At 42.8% G+C, this 27534-nt stretch overlaps 1 protein-coding gene across 6 annotated transcripts in view; it reads left to right on the forward strand.

Annotated features, from left to right (window-relative positions):
• Positions 1-27534, forward strand: part of SYNE2 (spectrin repeat containing nuclear envelope protein 2) — a 276194-nt gene that overhangs the window by 207622 nt on the left and 41038 nt on the right. For all 6 annotated transcript variants that reach the window (XM_081146179.1, XM_081146181.1, XM_081146184.1 and 3 more), the window contains 18 exons: positions 279-410; positions 3742-3938; positions 4841-4973; positions 5981-6163; positions 6579-6725; positions 8882-9058; positions 10479-10634; positions 11850-12002; positions 15186-15356; positions 15830-15960; positions 17243-17447; positions 18567-18746; positions 19453-19581; positions 20823-20977; positions 21091-21235; positions 22150-22244; positions 23530-23764; positions 25729-25923. In XM_081146179.1, coding sequence (XP_081002305.1) covers positions 279-410; positions 3742-3938; positions 4841-4973; positions 5981-6163; positions 6579-6725; positions 8882-9058; positions 10479-10634; positions 11850-12002; positions 15186-15356; positions 15830-15960; positions 17243-17447; positions 18567-18746; positions 19453-19581; positions 20823-20977; positions 21091-21235; positions 22150-22244; positions 23530-23764; positions 25729-25923 — 2919 coding nt within the window. The remainder of the gene's footprint in view (positions 1-278; positions 411-3741; positions 3939-4840; positions 4974-5980; positions 6164-6578; positions 6726-8881; positions 9059-10478; positions 10635-11849; positions 12003-15185; positions 15357-15829; positions 15961-17242; positions 17448-18566; positions 18747-19452; positions 19582-20822; positions 20978-21090; positions 21236-22149; positions 22245-23529; positions 23765-25728; positions 25924-27534) is intronic.

A 27534-nucleotide genomic window follows, 5' to 3' on the forward strand; every position in this document is an offset into this window, starting at 1 on the left:
TTTCTCTCTCTCCCTTCCACTCTCTCTGAAAAGTAATGGAAAAAATATTCTCGGGTGAGGAAGGACCTCTGCAAAGGCACTGGGATTATTTATTTCCATTAGTTACTGAGCTCTCACTAGAGTGGGCGATCTACCTCAGAAACCCCTAGAACCTGTGCTTTAATTTTGTGTACGTCTCAGAGTTCATTTTTATTTTTATGATTTTATTTTTATGATTTTGTCACTGTCTTGGATTAATTAAAAGGGCTCCTATTGGTTTTATGTTCTTGATTCTTTAGAAATGGGAAGAATTTGATGAAAACTATGCATCTCTTGAGAAGGACCTGGAAATCCTGGTATCTACACTGCCCTCTGTGAGTTTGGTGGAAGAGACAGAGGAAAGATTAGTGGAAAGGATTTCATTTTACCAGGTATTTTGCTTCCATTTAAGCTTTCAAAGGCCTGGTCTATAGCACTTTCTGTGTGTGTGTGAGTGTGTTTACTAAATTGCTTGATTTTCAAGGTGAATGATTTGAATTGAAATGAAAATAGTTCACAGAAATCACTGTAAAACATATTCAGGGAAACTGTAGATTTGACTGTGAGCTCCTCAGCATAACCACATCTTTGGCTTGGGGTCCAGGACCTCACCTCAGTCGGAGTCCTGGCTCTCACTTTCACTCTCGTCACTTTTCCTGACTCTAAGCCTCCATTTCTTTATCTGTAGAATATAGGTAATCATGCCGGTTCTACCTGTCTAAAGAGGTGGATGTCAGTGGTTATGGAAATGAACCAACATATGGAAAGAACTTTGTAAACCATAAGCCTCTAAACATAATTTTATTACTATAGCGAAGCTCTGATTGGACATAGCCTATAAGCCAGACAATAATCTCTTATCTGCCACAAGCATCATAAAAAGACTTCAAACTTTAAACGTTTATCCTGTGTAACTTTTAGTACTGTTATTAAAGTCTCTGTCTCAGATTTCAGTGCCACAGAAAAGATAAAGCCTTACAGTGATCTTCGAGTGGCACTGAGAACATGACCAACAAGATGAAAACGAGTTTTAAAATCTTCTCAGGTTTTAACTTTAGAATATAAGTAATGAGAATCTGAATTGTGTGGCTAGAGGTAGTTATCAAATAACAACTTTAAACTTCAAAAGCAGGCTCGTTGCCTAAATAGACTGGAAAATGAACGCGTGGACTACTTGGCAGGGGCCTGCCACTCCTCACAAGCATTCAGGCTCCTATAGGCAATACTTTCCAGAGGCTGGCTCATTGTGGTTATGTTCTCTAAGTATTAGAAAGCTACAGTTGACCTCTTGCCATCTTATTTTATTGAGCCTGACTCTAAGGTAAATCTCAGTCCTCTGGGGGCAGGAAGCTGATGTTTGAATGCTTTGTTAGCCTAGGGATACTGAAAGTACCATCTGAGCAGCTAAAAGAATGCAGTTGAGCCCTGGCCAGTTGCAGTGAGCAGTGGTTAGAGCATCGGTCTGCAGACCTGAAGGGTCGCAGGTTCGATTCCTGGTCAAGGGCACGTACCTCGGTTGCAGGCTTCAGTCAGGGCGCGTGCAGGAGGCAACCAATCGATATGTCTCTCTCACATCGATGTTTCTCTCTCCCCCCTTGTCTACACTCCCCCAAAAAAAAAAAAATCAATGGAAAAAATATCCTTGAGTGAAGATAAAAAAAAAAAAAAAAGCAGTTGAAAACAGATAGCATTTTAAGCCTCGTTATAGTAAGAAACAGTTAATGTTAGCCAAACTAATATAAGCTTGATTATTTCTTTCCCCAAAAGTTACTATATCCCTTCAAATGTAACCTGTGATTCTATTAAAAATGAAATCATTGTTCTAAGACATTTAAATAAATTCACCAGACTAAGAAGTCAGATATCTTGTAAACCCACCTGTGTCATAGACTTCTTAGGGTCTCTCTCAGTCTTGTGCATCATGGAGAGGCTTGCGTCTTCATCGGGGCATGTCTGTGGGACGTGGAATGTAGGCGTCAGTTGTGTGGCCTCTTGAGTCCAGACAAACCTGTGTTCAGATGCTGGCTCAGAGCCTCACGGGCCGAGTGCCCGGTGCAGTCTGACTCCATGTATAAAATGGGGAAATTAAAGCTGCTCAGAGTGGCTCTAAAGATGGAGTGTCTCATCCTGAAGGCTTAGAAAATTAGAACCTTTTTTTTTTTTTTTTTTTTAAATTAATGTTGGATATTTTATTCGACCCCACAGGCTGGGGTGGGAGAGAGGGGTCACAAATGGGAATGATGGGAAGGACCTTGGAAGTAGAATTTTTGGCTTTAAAAAGACTTAAGTTAATTGGAAAATGGCAAGCGTTGTATTTGGATCATAATTTATTTTTAAAGATTAAATGTAAATAGCTGTCCGGATAAGTGTCATTAGCTGAACCCAACCATGGAAGATAATTGCCTTAGACAGAGTTCTCTTCAGGGGGTCATTGTATTTGCAGCTTTGAAGAATTTTATTTTTCTTTCCATGACGTTTTACTAATGATGTGTTGTCTGCTTTAATTTGTTCCCCTAAAGCCGTCTTACTTTCTCCCTGCTGAATCTTTACATTCAGAAGATTGGAAATGAATTTTGTCCTATTATCTGGGTCTGAAGGATACTAAAGACATGTTTTCTTATTGATCCCCTTCATATTTAGGTCGCAATGTAAAATGCCTACAGGGGCCAGACAGGGGGACAGAAAGAAGGGCCTCTGACTGGCTGCAGTCGAAAGGGTGGTGGGGTCTGGGTGGAGGGGAACCGGGTAGAGCAGGTTCCTCGATAGGAGGCTGTTGCTGCTCAGTTTCAGCCCACCTTTGCCCCATGAGAATGCAGACCCAGGGGGCTAGATCTTCCATTTGCCTAGAGCCACAGGAAATCCTGATTTCTATGTAATATTTCCTGATTTTCAAAATAATCTTCAGGTCACACAAAACCTGTCTGCAAGCTGAGTGTGCCCCATAGACTGCTACCTTTTTTGTTTTTAGATAGATCTGTGAATTTCTGTTTTCTGTTCACATGTCTAAGTCTATAGATTTAATCTGTGTGATAGAAATACATTAGCCGGGCCCTGGCCAGTTTGGTACAGTGGTTAGAGTGTTGGCTTGTGGACTGAAGGGTCGTAGGTTTGCTTCCCTGTCAAGGGCATGTACCTGGGTTGCAGGTTTGACCCCTGGCCCCAGTCAGGGTGGAGGCAACCAATTGATGTTTCTCTCTCTCCCTCCCTCCCTTCCACTCTTTCTGAAGAAAAAAAAAATCAATGGAAAAAATATCTTCAGGTGTGGATTAACAAAAACAAACGTAAAGAGAAATACATTAGTTGGAAACTGTCATTGTGAAAAGTGATTAATAAGCCATTAATCCCCCTGGCCAGGTAGTTCTGTTGGTTAAGAGCATCATCTCGATACCCAAGGTTATGGGTTCAATCCCTGGTCAGGGCACATACAAGAAACAACCAATGAACTCATCGATAAGTGGAACAACAAAACTGATGTTTCTCTCTCCCCCCTTCTCTCTCTCTAAAATCAATCAATCAATCATTCAATCAAAATAAAAAAATAAAAATAAATAAACCAACAATCCTGTTTGTCCAGCCAGCCTACAAGAGTCTTGAGGGTTAGGAAAGTGGTATTGTTTCTTCAGGAGACTCTACTTCTACTATAGGGTCTTTTATGGAGTATTTGTAAGTAGATTGGTCGGTTTCATTTCAAAATAATTCATTCTGTGACTTGACTTTTATTAGCAAATAAAAAGAAACATTGATAAGAAGCATGCCCGGCTTTACCAGACTCTGAATGAAGGCAAACAGCTGGTGGCCTCTGTGAGCTCTCCTGAATTAGAGGACCAGATTGCCAAACTAGAAGAGCAGTGGCTGTCCCTGAACAAAAAAATTGACCATGAGCTACACAGACTACAAACGCTTCTTAAGCACCTGCTCAGGTACGTTTTCTTAGAGACTGATCCGCATCAGCGCTGTGGAGAAAGACCTCAGGGATTCTGCAGCCCACCGGCTTTTACGGGTGGTCCCCACTGTACAGTTTCTCTTCGACAGTCCCAGGCAGTCGGGTCCCTCTTCTGGGCTGCATGGGGTCTAGGGTCTCTTGATACTGGCTTGCTAGGCTCAGGATGATATATAATCAGTTCTGTGAAAGTTAGGAATTATAAAATTATACACGTTACCTTTATGCCATGATGTTGCTCTTTCCTCTTCCAAAAGTTTTAAAATTTAAAAGAAGTCAAATAATTTTAGCTAACAGGATATTTTGGAAAAGTCTTTGGAATTGTTCAGAATTTTTTTTGCTAAGCTGATGTGATCTCAAACCCCTTGAAGAAAACAGAGACCATAGAACGTTTAAACCTCTCTCATCCCTGCCTCTTAAGGGACTGCCTTAACCTAAAGAAGCTGAAAGGTTACCTTTTTCTTGGGTATTTTCATCACATCGGATAAATACGTTGGCATGTAGCCAACCGCACTTGGCTGTTTGTTATATAACTTATTCTGGTTATATTTTTACTGCAAACACATCTATAGAGGACATTTGATGAATAAGAATAATCTCTTTTTGTGTAGCTGTAATAAGAAATTTTAAAAATAATGTTTTAGGCCTTAAAAATGCCTCTTTCTTCTTGATTACTCATAATGGAAAGAGCCATAAAAATGCCAGGAGCATCGGGTTTGGGATAGAGCAGGATATACTCCTTATGTGCGGGATAATTTTCTGAATAATAGGGCTGAGGAACACAGGAACACACAGAGTAAAATAAAAAGGAAAGACGCCGGTGGTATCCATCATCAACAGAGTACGTTTCTAATTTTCTTTCTCTCACTTTGCTCTTTTTAGTTATAACAGAGATTCGGACCAGTTAACCAAGTGGTTGGAATCTTCTCAGCAAACTCTGAACTACTGGAAAGAACAATCCCTCAATGTGTCTCAGGACTTGGATACAATCAGAAGCAACATAGACAGTTTCTTTGTAAGTTGTAATAGAATATGCTCAGATAATAATTGGTCAGAAATAAATAGGGGGAAATGACCTGGGCTTATAATAAGCAGCTGCATTCTCCAGACTTAGACCTAGTTGTTTATACTATTTATATATGCATTCATAGTAATGATGAAGTATATTTTTAATTGACCCTACAAAATATATATAAGTTTAAAACTTGCTCTGGCATAGGACATGTGTTACAAATGCAGAAAATGACTCTCCTGCCCTCGCAAAAACCTCACAGGAATCTTATTAAATCTTATGTGTTAAAGTTAATAGACACATGGTTTTAAATTATATAGAAGTGATATTTCTTCTAAAATCTTATTATTCTAGCCCTGGCTGGGTGGCTTAGTTAGGGCATCATCCCAATATACCAAAGGTTTCAGGTTCCATCCCTGGTCAGGGCACGTACAAGAAGCAACCAATGAATACATCAGTAAGTGGAACAATAAATCTGTCAGCCTTTCTCCCTCCTGCCGCCTTTCTTCTCCCTCTCTAAAATCAATAAATTTTAAAAATTGTTATTCTATTGTGTTGAGATTTCCCTTAAAGGAAAGTATTACATTTGCAACATAAATTATACTTTTGAAACCTTTTAGGCTTTTCTCTTTCCTTTTTCTTATTTTGTAGCTACGATTATTCACTTTGGTGTTAAAATGTAGATTTTTTAAATATATTTTTAAAAACCTGTAAGTGCACAGGAAAGATTTCAAATATATTAGTTAAAAATTTGTTGCATTTAATTCATTTCATATGAACTTTGTGTTGTGACCCATACTTTCTTTTTGAAAGTCGAAATGATGATTTGTCTATTTTTTAAAGTATTAATCCACTAGATTAGAAGCCACTCAAGGGGCAGGAATTCCATCTTTTTTTGTTCCCTTTCATATATGTAATGGCTGGAACAGTGTCTGACCCCTAGTGGGAAAAGTGTGTTTGTGAGGTGCACATGTGTGTGCTCATGCATGTACACATATTGTCCCCTTTAGGAGTTCTCCAAGGAAGTTGATGAAAAATCCTCCTTGAAAACTGCAGTGCTAAGTACTGGGAACCAACTCCTTCACCTGAAAGGGGCCGATACGGCCACAGTGAGAGCTGCTCTAGCGCAGTTCGAACAGAAATGGACAGTGCTCATAACTCAGCTTCCAGATATTCAGGAAAAACTTCACCAGGTAAGTATTCAAAGACCCGGCATTTAAATTAGCATTCACTTGTTAGCTCACAACTATTTTAAAATTGTTCCTTTGATTCAATAATTTTCATTGACACTACGTATTTTTCTCTGGCACCACTGAATATAGGTCTTAATTACTGGACTCTCCTCCAATGGCATCTTTGTTGAGAGAGAAATCAGGCTTAATTACATTATTTCCTAGTTTATCTGCACCACTGTGTTAGTTTATGTGAAGGTCATTGTCATTGTTTTGGGGTCATTTATTCTAAGCTTGAATGCTGGGTTTGTTTTTGTGAGTAACCTGCATAATTACGTAGCAAGACCTTTTATCAAACCAGATATCATCCTCAGCAATGCCCCGATTCGTTTTGTTAACTGCAGGCAATTAAATGGAAATCATTTTGTCCTTGCAGCTTCAGATGGAGAAATTGCCTTCTCATAAAGCAATCACGGAGATGATTAGCTGGATGAACAATGTGGAACATCAAACCGCAGGTGAAGACTCCGCGCGTTCACCGAGTTCTGCGTCTCAAGTTAAAAATCTGCTTCAGAAGTACAAGGTAATTATACAAGAAGAGCCAGAGGCCTTTTCATGAAATAAGAAGGCAAGACAGTCAGAGGGGAAACACTGAACAGACACACGTTGGCTATAAATTAGAAAAATGAATTCTGGGTGTAGGGGATGGGGTGCTGGATGATTCTCGAGAGAGAACTTAGTATTCTTGCCCTTTTTTATTTTTTTGTTTTTATTGATTAATTTTATTATTTTTTTAAACATTTTTTTAAAAAACATGTCTATTGATTTCAGAGAGAGGAAGGAAGAGGGAGGGAGAGAGAGAGAAATATCAATGATGAGAGAGTCATTGATCGGCTGCCTCCTGCACGCCCCCAACTGGGGATCGAGCCCGCAACCCGGGCATGTGCCCTGACCAGGAATCGAACCTCGATCTCATTGAGCCATGCCGGCCGGACTATTGGTTAATTTTAGAGAGAGAGAGAGAGAGAAACATCAGTTTGTTGTCCCACTTATTTACGCATTCATTGCTTGATTCCTGTATGTGCCCTGACTGGGGATCGAACCTGCAACCTTGGCATATTGGGACGCTGCTCTAACCAACCGAGTTACCCAGCCATAAGAGCTACACTTGCTCTTAGTAGTCTGCTTAAATTACTGTGGTAGCTCTCATCGCCACAGGACACTGTCCAAGCTTTTAACAGGCTCTGGCCCCTCGTCACCTGTCAAGCCTCGTTTTCTCGTTGCCCCACACAAACCCTGCACTCTGCCTGAACCAGTGCCTTGCGCTCCTCAACTGCTCCTGGTGCTCTCCCTCCTCACGCTTCTGTACATGCTGCACCTCCGCCAGGCATCCCAGCGCCCGGCATTTACCTGGAGAAACCCTCTTGGTCTTCCTTCAAGAGGCAGCTCAAGTATCTTCTCACTTGGAAATCGACCCCTGACTCTTCCTGGCAGATTAGTTTACTTTCAGGGCTTAGATGTCTCCGTGGTGCTATCAATAGTTCCTGCTACATGATATGATGATGATTTGTTGGGTCGCCTGTCTCCCCACCTTGACTTAGCTTTTTGAGAGCAGAAGTTATCCTTCACCTCCCTGAAATAACACCCCGGGCCCCATGCGTGGCAGCCAGGTGTTAAGTAAATTGTTCTTTGAATAAGAGAATAAGTTGACATAGGAAAACCAATGTAGGGAAAAGTCAATATAGTCGGTATCCTACAAATAGATGTGAACGTGGCCTTCTGCGTGATATTTTATTTCAAGTAGATTTAAGTAATATTGAACAAGCCATACACAAACATATATTGTGTACCAGGCATTGTGTTCGCCTCTAGGAACACAGAAAGAAGACCCTAGTCATTGCTTTCAAAGACCTCACAGGCTGGCGGATCGAGCCTCTGGTAGGCAGAAGATGAATAGCTCAATCACAAAGCATGATTTTAGCAAGGATTTTATTTTTATATCCTATCACACGCTGACTTCAGTGAGTAGTGGAATTTTTAGAGGGTCCACGTGTATATATCCTCGCAGACTCTAGTAACCTAGCATGGACCACCTGGCTTCCCCCTTTGGAAGTCTCCAAAGTACATGCTACAACTTGCCAGGATAAACCCAACAAGTTGCATGCTTGACAGAAACGTGGTTGGCCCTGGGTGGGTTTAGGATTGCCATATCTCTTAAAGTCATCCAAACTGGGTGGCCGAGCCCATCCCCAGAGAAATGAGAAGCTGCCCAAACTGGTGACGTTCCTTAAAGGTGTCCCGGGTGGTCCGGGAATCGTAACTCCAGACTTGCCGTCCTGTCGTGTCCATGTGCCCACAGCGTGGCGCTGAATCCAGTGCAGCTCTCGGGTGGCCTCCCACAGGAGCCCTCATTAGTCCCCGGGTCCTGATTTCGGTTTAGATGATGTAGCCACCATACTCTGTGCTGCCTATGACTTTTTAATCTGTTTGAAAGCGATGAGTCAGTCTATCCCCAGGAATGTGAATTTCCAAAAAGACTCTCCTTTCAAGCAAAGCAGACTGCTGCGGGGGATAGAGGGCGGGGTGGGGAAGGTAAACCAGGACTCCTGACAGGTGCCCCTGGATTAACGGCTGAGAGCTTGGTGCCGCCTAGAGTGCGCCGGAGGGGAACTCCAGTTCATCTAACTGAATTCATCTCAGGCTTCGATGACTTAATTTTGCTCATTCATTCTGCTTTAGGAGTTTAGAATGGAAATGGACTATAAACAATGGATAGTCGACTTTGTTAACCAGTCATTACTTCAGTTGAGCACCTGTGATGTGGAAAGTAAGCGCTACGAGAGAACAGAGTTTGCAGAGCACCTGGGAGAGATGAACCGCCAGTGGCACCACGTACACGGAGCACTGAACAGAAAGGTGTGCTCATGCGTCTCACTCTGATGCAGGATTTGGCCTTTGCAAAATAGCACTGTCTGAAACATTGTAAAAGACATTCATACAGTTAATTTATAATGACTTCTGTTAATCGTCTCAGCGGTTGGCCCTTAATAACCCTGTGTTCTAGCATTCTCCATAGGAGAGGAGGAATATAGTTCTTATGTTTCTTTGGAGATTTCTTAGTGGGAAATTGAGTTAGGCAAGTGAAGAAGAAAAATTTTATTTAAGGAGATGTATTATGTGAGCCTCCTAACTAGTCAGAGATTTTGACATTTTCTGTGAAAGTGGATGTCCAAAAGCAGCAAAGTATTTCAGCTTGGAAAAGATTATAAAAAGGAAGGAAAAATGTATGTGGCCTTTCGGTAGATTTTTATTCCATGACTGAAAAGATTAAGAGAACTTATTCCTGGGAAAATATTTAATCTTTGTATATAATTGACAGGGACAATCTGTTGATTCCTGTTTTGTGTAGAGAATGCACACAAATAGATTTATGCAATTAAGGTTCAAATATGTGAATGAACAAAGAACCAGAACAGACAACTCACAAAAGAAAAAACTATAATCAGCAAATAAACATGGAAATCTTTCCTCTTTAGTTATTTAAATATCAGATATTTGAAATAAACATTAATGTAGCATTCCACACTTCCTAAATTAGAAAAATTTAATAAGATAAAGGTCAAAGCCCAAAGCTGTCATATTCGTACTTTTCAGATAATGGCTGAAATACCCTTTTGGAAGGCATTCAGAAAACTTCAAGAACCGTAATAACCATCTTATCTAGCTTATCTCTTAACCCAGCAGTCCACCTCTTCCGTTTATCTTAAGTAAATAATCCTTCAAAAAGGAAAAGATATGCGCACAAAGTATTAAATTTACAATTATTATACTAGGGAAAGTAGAATGCCTTAATTTTCCAACTACAGAGGTATAATTAATCAAATTATACTGTGTTCATTTGATGAAATATTGGGCAGCCTTTTAAGTTAATAAAAGTATATGTCATGACATGCAAATGCCTATAAAATATTAGAAAATGAATACAAAACTTGATGTATACGTGTACGCATATGTAAATATATAATATTGTATACGTAAGTATAATATATAATACTGTCAACAACATGATTTTATTTTGTTCAGATACTGTGGAACTCCAAAACAGCCAGCTTTCTTAGCGGGTTAGGTTTCATTTCAAATGTTAGAATTTTTTTCCAAAGGGGATTTTAATTCTGTTTCCTGATTTATGAATTTTTATTCCAAAAGTTATTGGGAAATCTTATACATACTAAAAATCTCAGAAGAAAAAATATCCTATGTAAAACATCGTATCATGACATTTACATTTTAAAGCCTATGGTTTAAAATAAGAAATTGTCTTCCTCATAACTTGTAGATACAACATTTAGAACAACTCTTGGAAAGTATCACTGAGAACGAAAACAAAATTCAGATTCTGGACAACTGGATGGAGGCGCAGGAGGAGAGACTGAGAACTTTGCGGAAACCGGAAAGCGTGGTCTCGGTGCAGAAGGTGCTCCTGGATTGTCAGGTGAGCGGGCGCGGCCCCGGGGCGGCCCCGTGCGGTGCGGGGCGGTGTGGCGCGGGGCAGGCCGGCCTCGGCGCTTGCTCCAGGCATCCATCTCCTCCAGACCCCCATGCGCTTACTTTTTTATGTCAAACAGGTCATTATTCGTGGTGGGGTTCTTTTAATGGTAAACAGAACCAAGCATTTTCATAGTTAGTGTTATTCTTAAGAGATTTGAATATCATTCCTGACGAAAAAATGTCCACAGGGTATTTTGATTGTGATGGCTTCCAATTGTTATGTCTTTTTAAAAATGTGCCAAATATTCACAAAAATTGCTCTGAAGTTTCATCGGTTTTGAGTATTTCACCCTGTTTCTTCAGGGGAAAATGGCTCTTTTACCTGCTGTGTAACGTGTTCTAAGAGGACTGCTCGTCCTTTGGAGCCTCTGTCTAAGTTCCATTCGAGCTTGAGGATGTTGGTCGTGTAGTTGTCATTTGCCAGGTTACGTAGCCTTTGAGGTGCCCTCACCCGGATGTAGATTAACCCTCCTCACGTTACGCACTGTCCTGACTGCGCCCCTCCCTGAAGACACTGCCCGCTGCCTCCGCACCTGCTGCAGGGGCGTGAAGGTTAGAAGAATACTGGACGTGATACGCGAGCATGACGCCCTTATAAGAGAGCTTTTCAGATGGTCATATCCTGTTTCTAACTACCCACTACCACTTCCACTTCCGAATTCTTGCATCCACCTCAGATGCAACATGCCTCCTGACTGGAAGCCTTCATTCCGCAGCTCAGGGCTGCCCCACCCCCCAACAGGCCTCCCCAGTTTCACTTGACTCCTCAGCTATGCACAACATGGGGTATCATCACTGTTTTCCAGATGGGAAAATGCCGACTTCGGGGTCTGATGACTGAAATGCCTGGTCCCACAGCCAGTACAGGGCAGACATGGGTGGGGCCGGGTCTGCTGGACACTCTACTGCACCATGATGATACGGACTTATTACGTGGACCCTTCTAAATTCTAGACCCCTGTGATAATTGAAGTTATTGTAAAAATTCATATTGTAATCATTGTAAACACTGGATTAAGAGTGTTATGATTAATGTCTATGGCGTAATGTTATTAATTATATACTCTAATGTTATTTTTACTTGAACAGACTCCTGTCTCTTATACCTTATTGTTTTGTGATATTGTACATATGAAAACTATTTTCTTTGGCCTTCTAGGATATAGAAAATCAACTTGCAGTTAAATCCAAAGCACTCGATGAGTTGAGACAAAGTTGCCTGACTTCGGAGAGTGGGACAATGCCATTGTTAGAAGATACAGCTTCCAGAATTGATGAGTTATTTCAAAAGAGGAGCAGTGTCATCAACCAGGTACTGGAATTTATTTGAAGTGCACTATTTCTCTTCACATACCCATCTCCTGTCTTATTCTTGTTTAATCACGGAGACTTGCTTCATACCAAAAGCTGAAAACTAGCTGAGAAAATGAAACGGAGAAAAGCATTCCGAATCCCACCCCCCCCCCCCTTTTTTGCACAGGCTAATTAAAGGCAAAGCCACCCATCCTGACGTCATTGGCAGTCTAGAAATCCACTTGGTTATCTTTGTTGTGTCTAATGTACTCACACAGACAAAAATGTCTCCATCCCCAAACCAAACTGAGCATCTGGCATTGTTTCCTGGCCAGATATACAGACGCAGCTATGAAGAAGCAGCTCAGATTCCCCACAGCCAGGGAGATGCCTCGGGGAGAGACTGATCCTGTCTCTAGCAGCCTCTGTTAAGCTAAAAGCATGGTCAGCATAGGGAGAACTGCAGAGGGGGGTAGAAACAGAGCATGTGGTGAGAAAGAAGAGGGGGGTAGTGGAGGGTGTCGGGTCATTTTATGAGAGGCACATCAGAGTCTGCATTTACCCCTTCCCAGAGGAGAGCACCAAAGACAAGGGACAGGCATCTCCAGACATCACAATCTTGATGTTTCCCCATAAAAATTTGGAGAAAAGTTTAAATACTGACCAGTTATAGGTGTGTCCATGTTTCCCAGAGTGCCCTTATTGTGGGTTATTTGTCATCTACTAAAGTCTACGTCTAACCACTTGTCCCAAGAGGGAATTGGGAATAACCTGTATGAATGAAATCCATAGGTGGCCCGCAGTCTCATTCCTCTCCCAGAACTCAGGCAGGAAAATAGGGGTTGAGCTTAACATGTGTCTGAGTCATTTGTTAAACATGTCTTCTGTGAGGCACAAGGCTCACTACCAAGGGTCCAAAGAAAAACAAAATAAATGGATTCTACCCTTAAAGAGCTCATAGGCTACTGGAGGAAACACTTGAACAGATGTAACACAATAAATTATAATATAAAAATGTAGAGGGGGAAAAAAAGATTAAATGAGATAATGCATGTAAAAAACATGCACATAGTACTAGCATAAGGATAGACATATAGGTAAATGGAATAGAATTGAGAGTCCAGTAATAAACCCTCATGTTTATGGTCACTTGATTTTTGACAAGGATGCAAGACAGTTTTATTGGGGAGAAATAGTCTTTTCAAAAAATGATGCTAGAGCCCAGCCGGGCGTGGCTCAGTGGTTGAGCATTGACCTAGGATCCAGGCGATCAGGGTTCGATTCCTGGTCAGGGCACAGGCCCGGGTTGCGGGCTGCAGCCGATCAATGAGTCTCTCATCATTGATGCTCTATCTCTTTCTCCCTCTCTCTTCCTCTCTCTGAAATCAATAAAGATATATTTAAAAAAAAAAAAAAAATGATGCTAGAACAACTGGCTATCTACATATAAAAGAATGAAGTTATATCTGTACATTCACACCATATACAAAAAATAATTCAAAATGGATCAAAGATATAAATGTAAGAACTGAACTACAAAACTTAGAAGAAAACATGCGTATAAATCTCCATGACTTTGGATTAGGCAATGGTTTTCTAGACAGGATGTCAAAAGGGCAGGCAACTCCCCCCAAAAACAAACAAACATACATTGGACTCTTCAAAATTAAACTTATGTTTCAAAAGGCACCATCAAAAGTGTAAAAAGAGCCCGGTCATGAGAGGCTCACGGGTGAGCATCGACCTAGGATCCAGGAGATTGTGGTTCGATTCCCAGTCAGGGCACTTGCCCGGGTTGCTGGCTCGATCCCCAGTAGGGGGCGTGCAGGAGGCAGCCAATCAATGACACTCTCATCATGGATGTTTCTCTCTCTCTCTCTCTCCCCCCCCTCCCTTCCTCTCTGAAAACAAAGACATTTTTTTCTTATGTAAAATGATGAACCACAATATGCGAGAAAATATTTGCAAATAATATGTATGATAAAAGACTTGTATCTAGAATATACAAGGAATTATTACAACTCAATAATAAAAGGACAAATAACCAAATAAATTTTAAAAAGCAAATGATAAATAGACGTTTCTCTAAAGATAGACAAATGGCCAATAAGCACATGAAAAGGTGCTGAATATCATTGAAATTCAGATAAAAACCACGATGAAATATCACTCCGTACCTATCAGGGTAGCTGTAATAAAAAGCAAGATGACAACAGGTGTCAACAAGGACATGGAGAAATTGAAACCCTTGGACACTGATGGTGGATGTAAAATTGTGCATCTGCTCTGGAAAACAGTCTGGCAGTTCCTCAAATAGATTAATATCGGGGGGAGTACAGGGGGAAAGCATGAGGAGTGACTGCTAATGGTCATGGAGTTTCTTCCGGGAGTGATGAAAATCTTCTAGAACTAATTACGGAGGTGGGTGTGTGAATTATAGCTCAGTAAAGCTGTTGTTTTTAAGTAATGCAGAGGACGCAAGACCTAGATCATCCATCTATTAGCTCTCCAGAGTCAATGTAGCCTGGTGTTTAAGAGCAAGGGCTTTGCGTTCTCCATCTGAATAAAGATCTTGGCAGCACCCTTATCTGCCCTAGTGCCCTGGGGCAGGCACTTAACCTCTCTCAGCCTCAGTTTTTGAGTCTATAAAGTGGGGATGATGAGAGCCACTCTCTTATTTCTGCCTTTGTAGTGATGCCCATGGAGCACTCCCTGAATGCTGCCTTACAGGCTGATTCCACTCCTCAGATTTTTGAAAATGTTCCTTATTTCTAATGTAATGAATTTTGCTCAATGGCGTTCTCATCGTCTCCCTCGGACCATATGTGCCATTTCTTCTCTGTGAAGCTATCCTATTCTAAGGGGTTACCCTAAGCGCCCCATAAATTACACCAGCTTTTCATGGGGAAGCCAGTACACACACACGTCCTGATTCCTCATGCAGTGTTCTTTCCCTGCTGAACTCTCCCCATGCTGACCCTGCTGGTCTCAGGGCCCTTTTCCACTCACCTGTTCTAAAACTTAGCCATCTCTGATAGTTTTTGTTCATTGATCTGCCCTTCCCACCTCCAGTTCATCACTGAAGCTCCCCCAAGACCTTCAGATCGAAATGCCTAAATGGTAGATAGAGTCCTTCGAAAAAATAATGATGAGAGGGTCTCTTCTCAATGAATTTCTAAATATGCTTCTACTTTTCGTATAGGCCAGTGAGCTCAAGACCTGCATGCAGTCCGTCTTACAGGAGTGGAAGGTTTATGATAAACTCTATGATGACATGAATATGATGACAGTTCGACTCCAGTACTGTGTGGGACACAGCAAGCCTGCGGCTTTGTCATTGGAGGCCCTGAGATGCCAGGTGCAGAGCCTGCAGGTAAATGACCCAGATCTTGGCACAGCACGGCAGATTGGCAGCTAATCTCCAGTGGAAGCTGGCACAGTCATGGACACAGCTGTGTTGGTGCTCTCCAGAGAGAAGCACAAAACAGTATTTTAAACGCCAGCATCAAAAGTATAGCTTGAAATTCTGAGATGAATCACGTGAGCCAAATGAGCGAGACTTTGTAAAAGTTTACATTGATTTTTTTTGTTTTTTTTTAATGCTCGTATCACTTTACAACGTAAAGGTTTTGAGTTTGGGCGGGTTTTTCTTTTAAGTACACTTTTAAAAGTTTTTGTCTCAAATAAATGAATGCCTTTTCAGTTGTTTTCCTCTTCACATTTCTGACCATTTATCGCAGTCCCGTCCAGGTTTGTGTTGTGATACACAGCAAGTGTTGAAAAGCTGCTGCCTCCTTCCAAATCAGCCAGGCCATTCTGAAATTAATTCCTGCTCTGTTCTCTTAGTCTCTTCAAGATGAAGCGGAGAGCAGCGAAGGGAGGTGGCAGAAGCTCCAGGAGGCTATTGGAAGACTCAGAGGTTACTGCCCCTCAGTTGCTGAAATAATCGAGGAGAAATGCCAGCATGCTCACACAAGGTAACTTATTGCATTAAGGTACACTTTGAATAATAGATATCTTAATTACATGTGCTAAATGAAGTGTCCTGGGCCTTGGAAAGTCTAATCTTCTTAATCACCTGAGATGACTGGTTTCATACTGTTCTGGCCTCTGCAGTTTCCAAGGATCTAATTCATGTCCGATTTGATGTTGTGAAGGCTGTTACCTACTCTGTTCAAGCGTTTGGTACAGTCAGTCTAGAAATACCGAAATTACAGCCCCGGAGTAGAAGGCTAAATGACCAGTGTAATCCTCAGGGACACCAAAATCCCAGGCAGAATCAGACTGGGGCTGGCCAGAGGGGCGTTCTGTTCCACGGGAGGCATCATAAGGTGGGAGAAAGGGGGCTTTAGGACACCTTCCGGGAAGTGGTTTGTGCGCTCAGAAGGGATTTATTTACTTATTATTTTCAATCCTCACCCAAGGAATGAGGGTATTATTTCCATTGTTTTTTTTTGTTTTTGTTTGTTTTAGAGAGAGTGGAAGGGAAGGGGGGAGAGAGAGAGGTGGGGGGGGGAGAGAGAGAGACATCGTTTGGCTGCTTCCTCCCTCCCAGCAGGGGTGGGGATCAAACCTGCAACTCAGGTATGTGCCCCTGACTGGGAATCGAACCCAGGACTCTCCGGTGCGCTGGCCAACGCTCTAACCCCTGAGAATGCCGGCGACGGCTGGGAAGGGATTTTTGATGAAGCGCAGGTGGCAGAAAGCTCCTTAAGAAGTGTGGCCCTGGTTCATTGCAAGGCTTTTGTTTTTTTGAGTGGGATATGAAAGTTGACCTAAAGCTGATGTGGTGATGGGAAAGAAAGGCAACAATCTGCATATGGGATGAAAACCATTTCCTTTATGTTAGGGATGTGTGGCTTTTGTAATTGGAGAATAAATTTGGCATAAACACAGTTTAAATAGGCCTATTTAAAGACCCACCCTCTATAAAGTAGGAGCCCCTCCCATGTGGAGAAGTTTCATCAGGCGTACATATAGTTCAGTACTTTCTCCACATTTGCCTAAGAGACATTCATACTATAATAGATATTTCTTGCCAGTCACAAATTTTGTAATTTTTGTTGAGAATTATAGTCAGTTAAATATTTGGATTTGGACTTCTGTTTTTTACTAATTGCACCATCAATATATAAAGGCATTTAACAGTTGTTATCTCAACAATCCAGCTGCTGTTAACTCACCAGTAAAGTGTGTGCATTGAGCTTTTGCTGCAAGGGAAAGGATGGGATCAGGGACCTGTTCATGTTGCCCTGACAGGTGGACGCAGGTAAACCAGGACATTGCAGACCAGTTGCAGACGGCCCAGGGTCTGCTACAGCTCTGGAAGGCCTACACCAGTGCTCACACTGAGGCCGTAACAAAGCTGGAACAGCAGGAAGCAAAGTACCACCAGCTTGCAAACATCAACATGTCTGGAAACAACCTGGCAGAGGTCCTGAACCCAGCCCTGCAGGATATAAAGGTGAGTGCAAAGCCCATTGGGGAAACCAAGGGCTAAAACCCAGGGACTGGACAGAGCACAAGGACAGAGAAGTGGGTCAGGACAGGTGCATGAGCAGGCTGTGTAGGACATGGGCAGGACTGGGACGTGTGGGGTTGGGAGGGCCAGGTGGAGGCTCGGAGGCCAGGGCCAGGCAGCAGGTAGCTGGGTCAGGGGCACCTGACACCATCTGGTTCCAAGCCGCCTCTTTCAGTCTAGCAGGAAAAATCTCTAAAGCAAAAGCCTCATGCAAAGTCTCAAATAAAAGCAAAAGTATCTCAACTGAGTGTGATTAAGAATAATAGATATTGAATCTCTCGCTTTAGAAATAATCATCAAAAAAAGATAATTATGGACTTGCCTCCATGTTGATAGGGCTTTTCTGTAGTTACAGTGATATTTAGACTATATTTAAGAGCTGCATAATTTCCTCTGTGGTTTTATCCTATTGTGTTGATGAAGGCCCAGAAAGTGACTACTTTCAACATTTAAACTGGCTGCCTTTTATATCTTCTGATACTATAGGGCAAACCAAAAAGTATTAACCAGTTTAATAAGAGTGACAGGAATCCAACAAATGTGATCTGTATTTCTGATCTACTTCTACCTGATCTGTTATTTAAAAAAGAAAAACAAACGACACATTCACACACACACAGTATTTCCAGAGCAGCCTTAAAATCTGCTTGGTTAATGAGATTCTGTAGTCTCTGCAAGTAAATCCATTTATGTCACAAAGTCTCAGAGGACAGGGCTGCATGGATCCTTAAATGGCATTAAAGCAGATTCCTAAAGTGTTCTATGATTATAAAACACAGGACTCACCCAGGTGATCTCCAGTTTCTAAAAACTTGAAGCCCCAACTCTATTGGTCAGTGGTCAGTTTTCTCCCTGAACTGGCAGATTTTAGAGCAGCGCCAGTGATGCGCGCCAAGTAAAAAAAGCTTAGCTTTTCAGTTCCTTAGAAATAAACAATAACAAAAAGCCATGCCCACAATTTCCGGGGCAGAAATTCTCCTAGATGTTGATGGAGTCATAGGGGTGGGGATTCTTGTAGTGGAAGGAAGAGGAGATGTTTGGGGATCACTTTTTCTTTTCTAGGAGCTGCAACATGAGGTGCAGAAGACAAAGGAAGCCTTTCTCCAAAATGCCACTCTCCTGGATCGACTCCCACAACCTGCCGAGTCGGACACCCATGTGCTCCTCTCCGATCAACTGCACTCCCTCCAAAGGGCTTCCTACTTGGAAAAGATGCTGCTTGTGAAAGCAAATGAATTTGAGGTTCATCTTATTTTTTCATTCAAGTTGTAGGATTGGACATTTGCCCATTACCCTCAATTCCTTATATCCTATGACGTAGTAGTCATCCATGCTTTGTGGGCTGCTCCTTAGGGCAACTGCAGAACAGAGCTGCCCCTGAAGATATCTGTCGTTGGACATGATTCTTCAAGCATGTGATTTTTCCATCACATGGGCAATGGGCAGATCTTAAGCACCCATTTCTTCTTTATGGAACATGTTAGTTTAAGAAGTCATATATTTCATATCCTATTCAGATCTCAACAGTTATTTGGATCTCCAAGTGGGGTGATTGGGTTACAGGCCATTTGCTATATTCTGCTTTCACGTTTTGAAGAGCCTTTTGTGTACGCACTGTCAAAAAGCCTCATGGGAGGCCATGGAACTCCAGTGTCACATCTCAATAGCAGCAGGGAGAAAGTATTTAAGTAGCGGGTCTGAGGGAGCAGAGTACGTCCCGACCTTCCTCTGCACGGCCCCCTCAAGCGGGTGGGCCATTCACCCCTGGAGGCTCAATGCTTTGCCAAAGGCACAGAATGGAAAGCAGGAGTATTCTGAGTGTTCAAGACAGTAATGCTCTGCTGGGGGTTGAAAACAACCTGAGCCTTGATCAGCTCCGAGAGCTGTGCTTAGTTATGTTCTGTCTGCTCATGAAAATTGTTTCTAATAAAAATTGCTCTCGTTCTAGTTTGTTCTATCACAGTTTAAGGATTTTGGGGACCAGTTGGAATCTTTGAAAGGCCATATAACGCATGAAGAAGAGAATTTGAATAAACTCTACCAACAAGAAAAAGAAAAAAATCCTGACTCGCTCCTGGTATTGTCAATTTTTATCATTTCTAAGTGTTTAAGCTCACCATAGAATAAAAAAAATAAGCTAATTACTGTCACAGTATAAAATCTGTTTGTATCATAACTCTTATACACAGTAATTTATATGTCATTCATTCTTGCCCTATTTTCCCTCAGCTCTAGAAAAGTATGACAACATAGGGATCTATTTTAGTAATATGCCACGGTAATTTTAGTGGATTTTTAACTTTTGATGTCTTTACTAATTAGCTTCAGTCAACTAGAATAATCTAGGAATTGGCTGTTGCGATTAATTAAATCTTTCTAGTTAGTCGAAGATCAGATGTAAAATACCCTATTAAATTATTTGTATCTATTTTGACTTATTAGCTTAGTAAGTTTAATATGGTCAACATAAATGAATGGGAGAGTTAAAGAACACTGGGCCCTGTATATCCCTAAGTACCAGTCCTCATAACCCAGATCAGGGGTGAGGAACCTATGGGACACGCTCATCCCCTCCCATTTATATGTTGTTCTGTGAAATTTTCATGCTACAGGGCAGAGATGAATAGTTTGACAGAGATCACTTGACCCATACAGGGGTAAAATATTTATGACCTAGCTGTTTACAGGAAAATCTTGCTGACCCTGATGACCTAGACTATTACAGCAGAGTTTTGTAGTGACAATGTGGGTGTTGTAAAGGATGTTTGCTTAACATACTGTCGACCTAGAGGCTGTCCCTGGAATATCATTGTAAAAATAACATTTTGATGAGTTTGCATTCTTATATGATTTTACCTTCTACCAAAATACAGCTGTTTAAGTACCGTGCTTTACTAGGGTTATTTTAAGGATTACGTTTTCATTTGGTTTGTAGGTAAACTGCATGATCTGCTGAAGGTTAAGTTGTTGGCAGACCAAAAGGGATTTGAAGGTCCTTAATGAGTCCTTAAAAAAAAAAAAAGCTTACTTTCATATTCCCCAAAGACAAAATCTGAGGTTACTTTCTATTTCTTGGGCTGTTTAGGTTCTGGCTGTGAGCATACCTTGTCATTCTAGAAAAGCCACAGGATCAAGAGACCTGAGTTCAGGTCCAGTTCTAACACTAACCAGCTATTTGACTAGGGACAGGTCACTTACTCAGGGAGACCCCAGTTTTCCCTCATCTTTGAGATAAGGGTGGTCTACAGGATCTGTGACCTTTTCATCATATAGTCATTGTTATCCACAAACCTGGGATTTTTTTTTTCTTTTAAATAGAATCATGTGCTGGCACTGGCAGCCCACTCGCCTGATGCTGAGCATCTGAATGAAGTAAGCCTCAAGCTCCCACTTAGTGACGTGGCTGTAAAGACATTGCAGAATATGAACCGGCAGTGGATTCGGGCCACAGCGACAACGCTGGAACGCTGCAGGTCAGAACAGCCCACCTCTCCTGTTCTGTTTCAGTTCAGGTAAAATGAACAGCTTGAGCTCAGGAAGGTCATTGTTACGTGGCTCTGTTTTATTTGTTTTTAAACCTTTATAGTGAGCTTCAGGGAATTCTATTGAATGAGAAATTTCTTCACTGCTGTGAAAAGTGGGTCCAACTTTTGGAGAAGGTAGAAGAGATGCTCAAGAAGGATATTGCTGACGGTCTTCCAGCTCTCCTGGAACAGCAGAAGACATATGAGGTACCCCTGTGCTCTCTGCCACCCTTGGACCTCTCACCCTGGGGCAGGAGTCAGGGAAAGGTGGATTTAAATAAAAATACAGAGAGTGCCTATCAGTGTATGTCTAAGCAGATTCTGTTGTCAGGTGATCACGTGTAAAATTCTTACACATTTCACAGTTTTCAACATTTCGTCTCATTGCTCTGTTTTAGTAATGACAGAACTCCTAGATTTTCCGCAGTAAGTGGAATCTTCTAGCACAACTTTGCTTCCACAGAATGCAAACATTACCCCACTTTACCAAGAGCTTGTTAAAGCACTTAACTCATCTTTGCATTTTACTGAATAATTCTCTAAAACAGAATGATAATTGCATTGTTAATAATTTCTCAGAGGAGCATCCCCACACTTGCATTCATGTTTATTTAGACATACTCTTGGTGGTTATAGGCAGATCGTGCCTTTCAAAGTGGGCATGATTAGTTTGCTGCATCTTTTTAACGTAACTGATTTAAGTCTGCATTGTCACGTCATCCAGTGAAAAGGAAATCCTTCCAGCCAAAAAGCTGAGTGACCTTGAATACGTTACTGAACTTCCTTATACCTTAGCCTCCTCCTCTTCAAATGGGTATTATAATAGTACTTAAGTAGGAATAAGTGAGACAATGCATGTGTTACATGGTGCCTAGCAAATAGCAAATGCCCAATAAACAGGCCTTAATCACAGTTATTGTTGGATCTTTTCCCCTCTAAGATTATATTTATAGGTGCTATTGATGTGATGGTTGAGCACTTTTGCAGTTAAACTCCAATAATTTGAAAATTGATCACTTTCAGATGTCCTCTGGGAGCTTAGATTTTAATAGGAAATATAAGGGCCAGATTCATAAAATTAATTCTACAATCTGATATTTTATATTTTAATTCACACACAGATGTTAGAAGCTGAAGTTTCTATAAACCAGACAATTGCTGATTGCTATGTCACCCAGTCCTTACAACTCTTGGACACAACAGAAATAGAGAAAAGGTAAGGTTTCTGGGGCATGTGTGTGTGTGTGTGAGAGAGGGAGAGGGAGAGGGAGAGGGAGAGGGAGAGGGAGAGGGAGAGGGAGAGGGAGAGATGGGGGTCATGCAGTCGGAGCAGGCCTTCACTACGTGAATCTTGACCATGTCAGCACCCTGTGGCCATGTCAGTTGATGGACCACCATAGGGTGAGTCTTCTGACAGTATTGGGATGAGGTCTTGCTATGTGGCCATAGAAACCATGGGGGCAGTCTCTCCTACAGTAGGTGAGTGGGGTTAGCAGACCAGACCCACTCGCCAAGTACAGTTAACTAAATTTATACCCCAAAGGATCCTTCTGTAGAATGTTTTCCTCTCTACCTTCAGCCTCATGATGTTTTGCTATTTAAAAAATAATTCTGGAAGTGCTGCTCTTCCCAGCAAGTAACTCTGTCACAGTTCTGAAAGAAGGGACTTCTCCCTGTGTGGTGTACATGGGGTTGAGGTCACTGGGCAGTGCCAGTCAGGCTGAGAAGAGCCCCTTAGTCCATCCTGGTAACAATAACTGAACCTGCAATACAACAGGTTCACGTGGCAGGCAGAACCCAGAGGAGCCCTGGCCTGTTGAATACTTCTCCCAGTGTCCTGGTAGGGATGGTTTTCCTCCCCATCACCCCCCATATACCTCTGCATCATCCAGCATAACTAAGAAATATACAGCCCATGTCTTCCTAGCTCTGAAGCAGTAGAGTCAGGCCAGTTCCAGGATGATCAACTAGTTTTGGTTTGATCAGTACAGCAAAGCATGACTTTCCCCAAATAAATAGAAGGCCTTATTTTTCATGTGAAAGGTGTCACTTTCATGTGAAAGGTGTCACCTAATTGAGGAGTTGCAGAAAGCATGTTTTATTGCTGAAATTACATAAAGTATAACCTTCAAGTAACAGACATTACCAGGTACCCACCTGTTCATCTCTTTCCCATCCAGTGTGTAGTTTTCTATACAGCGTTTGGCATAATGAAAGTTAAAACAGCTCCCATTTGTATAAAGAATGGTTGTGGTGCATGCTGGCAAAGTACCCAGGTCATGTGCAAGTATCTTCTGCTAAAAGTTTTTTGCCAACCACATGCTCCCCCTATTCCAACTCTAGGTTCCCCATCACATTTGAGTGGTGCTAAGAGTTTAAGAAGTTTGTTTTTCATGTAAATTGCCCATATCAATAGTAAAGCTGAATTTCTATGATGCTGTGATAGTTATTTTTTCTACCTGTTCATGTCCGGATGCTCTAACCATCTGTTTTCCCCCAAGACCGGAATTTATTTCGAAGCTCACGAAGCTGAAGGCCCGATGGCAGAGCGCTGCCCAGAGCGTGCGGCAGAGGAGGAGAGCGGTTGGTGGGCTGGTGAGGAAGTGGCGGTGTTTCTGCACCTCCCAGGAGGACTTGCTCCGCTTCCTCACTGACACCAGCCACCTGCTGTCTGCAGTCAAGAGCCAGGACTGCCACAGTCTCTACGAAACCAGGAGTCTGATCCATAAGCTGAAGGTAGCATGCGCACAGCAGTGTGGGAACCACAGGGTGGCCACTGTGTGGGAGACGTTCACTCACTTCAGATTTTATGTTTTCTGTGATGTCATGGTTCAGGTGTGCTCTCTGCAATGGGAGACCACAGGGCTAGGGTCCCTGCCCTGCGGGGCCAGAAACCCAATCTTACCCATCCACCCATGAGGAGTGAGGCTCCCTTGGGCTGGGGGAGTCGGGTTGGAGTCGAGATGGGTGGGTCTAGTGGGGGAAGTTTGGGGTGACAGACTCAACCCACCCGGGCTTTTAAGGTACTAAGTAATGTATAAGTTGACCACCAGTGGGGTAGTTTACGTGGAACTCTTGCTTGCTTTGAAAGGCAAATTCATTTAGGCAACAAAGTTTTCAATCAGAAAGTTGCTTGATGAGCATAGGACTAGGGTAGTTAATTGGCAATTCCCAGGGCATGTTCTGTTGAGCTACAGAACCACCCTGCAGGGGTGCAGCTAAACCAAACACCAGCCTTCTGCAATCCTGTGCTTTCCTCATTCATTGTTCAGTCATCAAATATTGAGGATCTGCTCCGTGCCGGTCACTGTTCTAAGTGCTGGAGGCACGGTGTCCACAAAGAGAAGACCCCCACTCTCGGGGCAGCCAGACAAATTGATAAATAAGAAAATATCAGATTGCAATAAGGCAGAATCTGTGTGCAGAATTAGAGCAGGGCTGGTAATGGAGGGGCTGGGTGGGGCTACCTTAGACGGGGTGATCTCTGGGAATGTGACATTTAAACTGGAGCCTGAGTGGTGAGAAGCAGCCAGACAGACAGAGGTCTGGGGAAAGAGCCTTTCCGACAGGAGACAGAGTGGCTTTCCCAAATTTCCCACGATGGGAACGAGCTTATCAAAACCGAGGAACAGAAAGAAGGCTAGTAGGACAGGAGCACAGCGAGTGGGGCCGCAGTGACAGGAAACGAGTTCGAGAAGCCCGTGGGGAGGAGCATTTCTTGGGGAAGGGGTGGCGGCTGGGTTAGCCCCCATGTAATAGGAGACCGTTGGAGAGTTTCTGTTGGACGAGGGGGCAGCGTGATTCTCTTTGGACTTTTTAAAGATCCTCTGGCTGCTCTGAGGAGGGTGGGTGCTGGAGGAGCCAAAGGAAAAGCAGGAGCCCCGTACATTTCCTGTCTATTGCTGCCTAACAGCCATCGCTGATGATTGTCGCTCTCGGTTCTGCGGGTTGTTAGGGCTCTGCCAGGTGACTTTGGCTTAGGGTGTCAGGCTGTTTCAGCCAGACCACGGCGCGGGCTGGGCTCATCTGAAGGCCCACCCGCTCCTGTGACTAGCACCTAGAGGGGAAGGTCAGCCAGCCAGCAACTGGAACCGCAGGGGCTTCTTGGGCACCATTCCTGTGGTCCCTCCACATGGAAGCTTCTTACATGGCAGCTCATGGCTTCAAAGGCACATGTCGCAAGAGAGAGAAATCTGGGGAGAAGCTCTGCTGCCTTTCAGACCCAGCCTTGGAAGCCACCTGTGTCACTCCCACCATCTCTATTAGCCGAGGCCGTCACACATGCCCACGCGGGGTCAAAAGGAGGGGACGGAGGCACCGCCACTGGATGGCCAGTGACACGGTTCTGGAAGAGCACGTGGGGCAGGGAATATTGCTGTGGCCTTTTTGTAAAAAATACAGGCTGCCACATCCAGTTAGGCTGTTTCAGTAGTCTCGGAGAGTTGTTATTGGGGACAAGACGAGGGTGATCCCAGTGAAGAAAACAAAGGATATGTGTGTGGGTAGTGTTGGCAAGACGTGCTCACGGTGTGGATGTGGCACAGAAGTAAGAATCTGAATCAGGATGACTCGGTTCCTGGCGTGAGCACCGTGGTGAGTAGGGTGCTGCTGACCGAGTCGGGAAGACTGGAGGAAGAGCAGGTCTTTTGTTCAGTGACGTTTGAGATGGCTTAAGCAAGTCCCTTTTTTTCTTTTTTTAGAATAAAGAAACTCATTTTGAGAGACGGCAAACCACCTACGAGCTAACCTTGGAAGCTGGGGAAAAGTTACTGAACATAGCTGGCCTGGAAAGTAAAGAGTCTATTGAGAAGAGAATCGGCCGACTTCAGGACAGCTGGAAGGACACAAAGCTCCAAGTGGGAGAGATGATTAAACACTTCCAGAGCGTCGTAGAGGTAAACTCACCGTTTCCTTTCCCACTCATGATCCTCAAACGCAGCACATGGAATGTTCGTTTGCTATGTGACAATGGGAACGATTATGGGGTGATACTGTGAATTTTCCAGAGGACCTTGAGTCCTACTACTCCGTGAATCATGCCACTTAATGTAGAATAATGATAATAACAGCACTGAAAAAGCTCAATATTAAGTATATAAATACTTGAGGTTCTATTTATATTTACTTTTATGAAACAGGGAACTTACCCTTTTTTAAATACATTTTATTGATGTTAGAGAGGGAAGGAGGGAGGGAGGAAGAGAGAGAATCATCGCTGTGAGAGAGAACCATCAATCTGTTGCCTCCCATGTGCCCCAACCGAGGATGGAGCCGGCAGCCTTTTGGTGGACGCAACAACACTCCAACAGCGGAGCCCCTGGCCAGGGCAAAACAGGAAACGTATTCATGTTCAGTGGAAGTTCAGTGCACCACGTTAGTGTTCCACACGTGGTCTGTCCTTGGGTGTAGTATATGAAAGTAAGGACAGTGATACTTCATCTTTCTGTTATCGTCAGAAAATGCAATTTTGTGTATGAGTGAATTTCACAGTTAATTTATGATTATATCTTTAAGAACTGGAAGGCTCTTTTGAGTCATTATTAGGAAAGTCATTCTTTTGTGATGCTAAAATACCAATGTTTTCTCAAGGACTCTGAGCTGCTTCAAACACAGACCCGACAGTACTGTGCTCTGTGAGGTCTTATGTGGTTTTTATGGTTTCCTTTGTATATATTTAATGTGAAGCTATCTATTTTTACTTTTTGTTTCTCTGAGCATACCTACTCCTTATAGCCCACTCTCCTCTCTAAACTGCATGTGCGTGTGCGCGTGCGCGCGCGCGTGTGTGTGTGTGTGTGTGTGTGTGTGTGTGTGTGTGTGTAGACCAGATAACCAAGCTTGTCAGAGATGTTTTTCTGCATAAAGAATAAGTATGTCCCGCCCAGCTTGGCGTGGCTCAGTGGTTGAGCATAGACCTAGGATCCAGGAGATGGTGGTTCGATTCCCGGTCAGGGTACATGCCGAAGTGTCGAGCTCAATCCCTAGCAGGGGGCGTGCAGGAAGCAGCCAATCAGTGATGACTCTCTCATCATCGATGTTTCTCTCTCTCTCTCTCCCCTCTCTCCCTTCCTCTCTCTAAAATCAATAAAGAGATATAAAAATCAAAAAAAAGAGAGAGAGAGAGCGATTAAGTATGTCCCAAGTTAGGGCCTGAGCATCTCTCTTGTAAACAAAGTATCTGAATTTTCTCTGGTATACAAACTGCAAAATTCACTAGTTAGCAAATATTAGTTGAGCACCTGCCATGTTTGTAAAGCACGAGGGGAGGTGCCGCTACCGGTTTGGGGGGGGGGGTGAGGACTCGTAGTTTTCTCTTTTCTTTCTTGGTTTTGTTCTAGAGAATTGATGTTGCTGGACTAGTGGCCTCCCCTTACATGAGGTGTCACCATAGAATTGGGCCAACCCAAGTATGTTTAGGCAGCATTTGTACTGAGGGTTAAAATAGGATTTGATTTTATGTTTGTCTGCTTTTAGTAACCTCAGGAGTAGAAATTGACCCTAATGAA

The sequence above is a fragment of the Miniopterus schreibersii genome (assembly GCF_964146895.1).
Source record: "Miniopterus schreibersii genome assembly, chromosome: 1".
Taxonomy (NCBI): domain Eukaryota; kingdom Metazoa; phylum Chordata; class Mammalia; order Chiroptera; family Miniopteridae; genus Miniopterus; species Miniopterus schreibersii.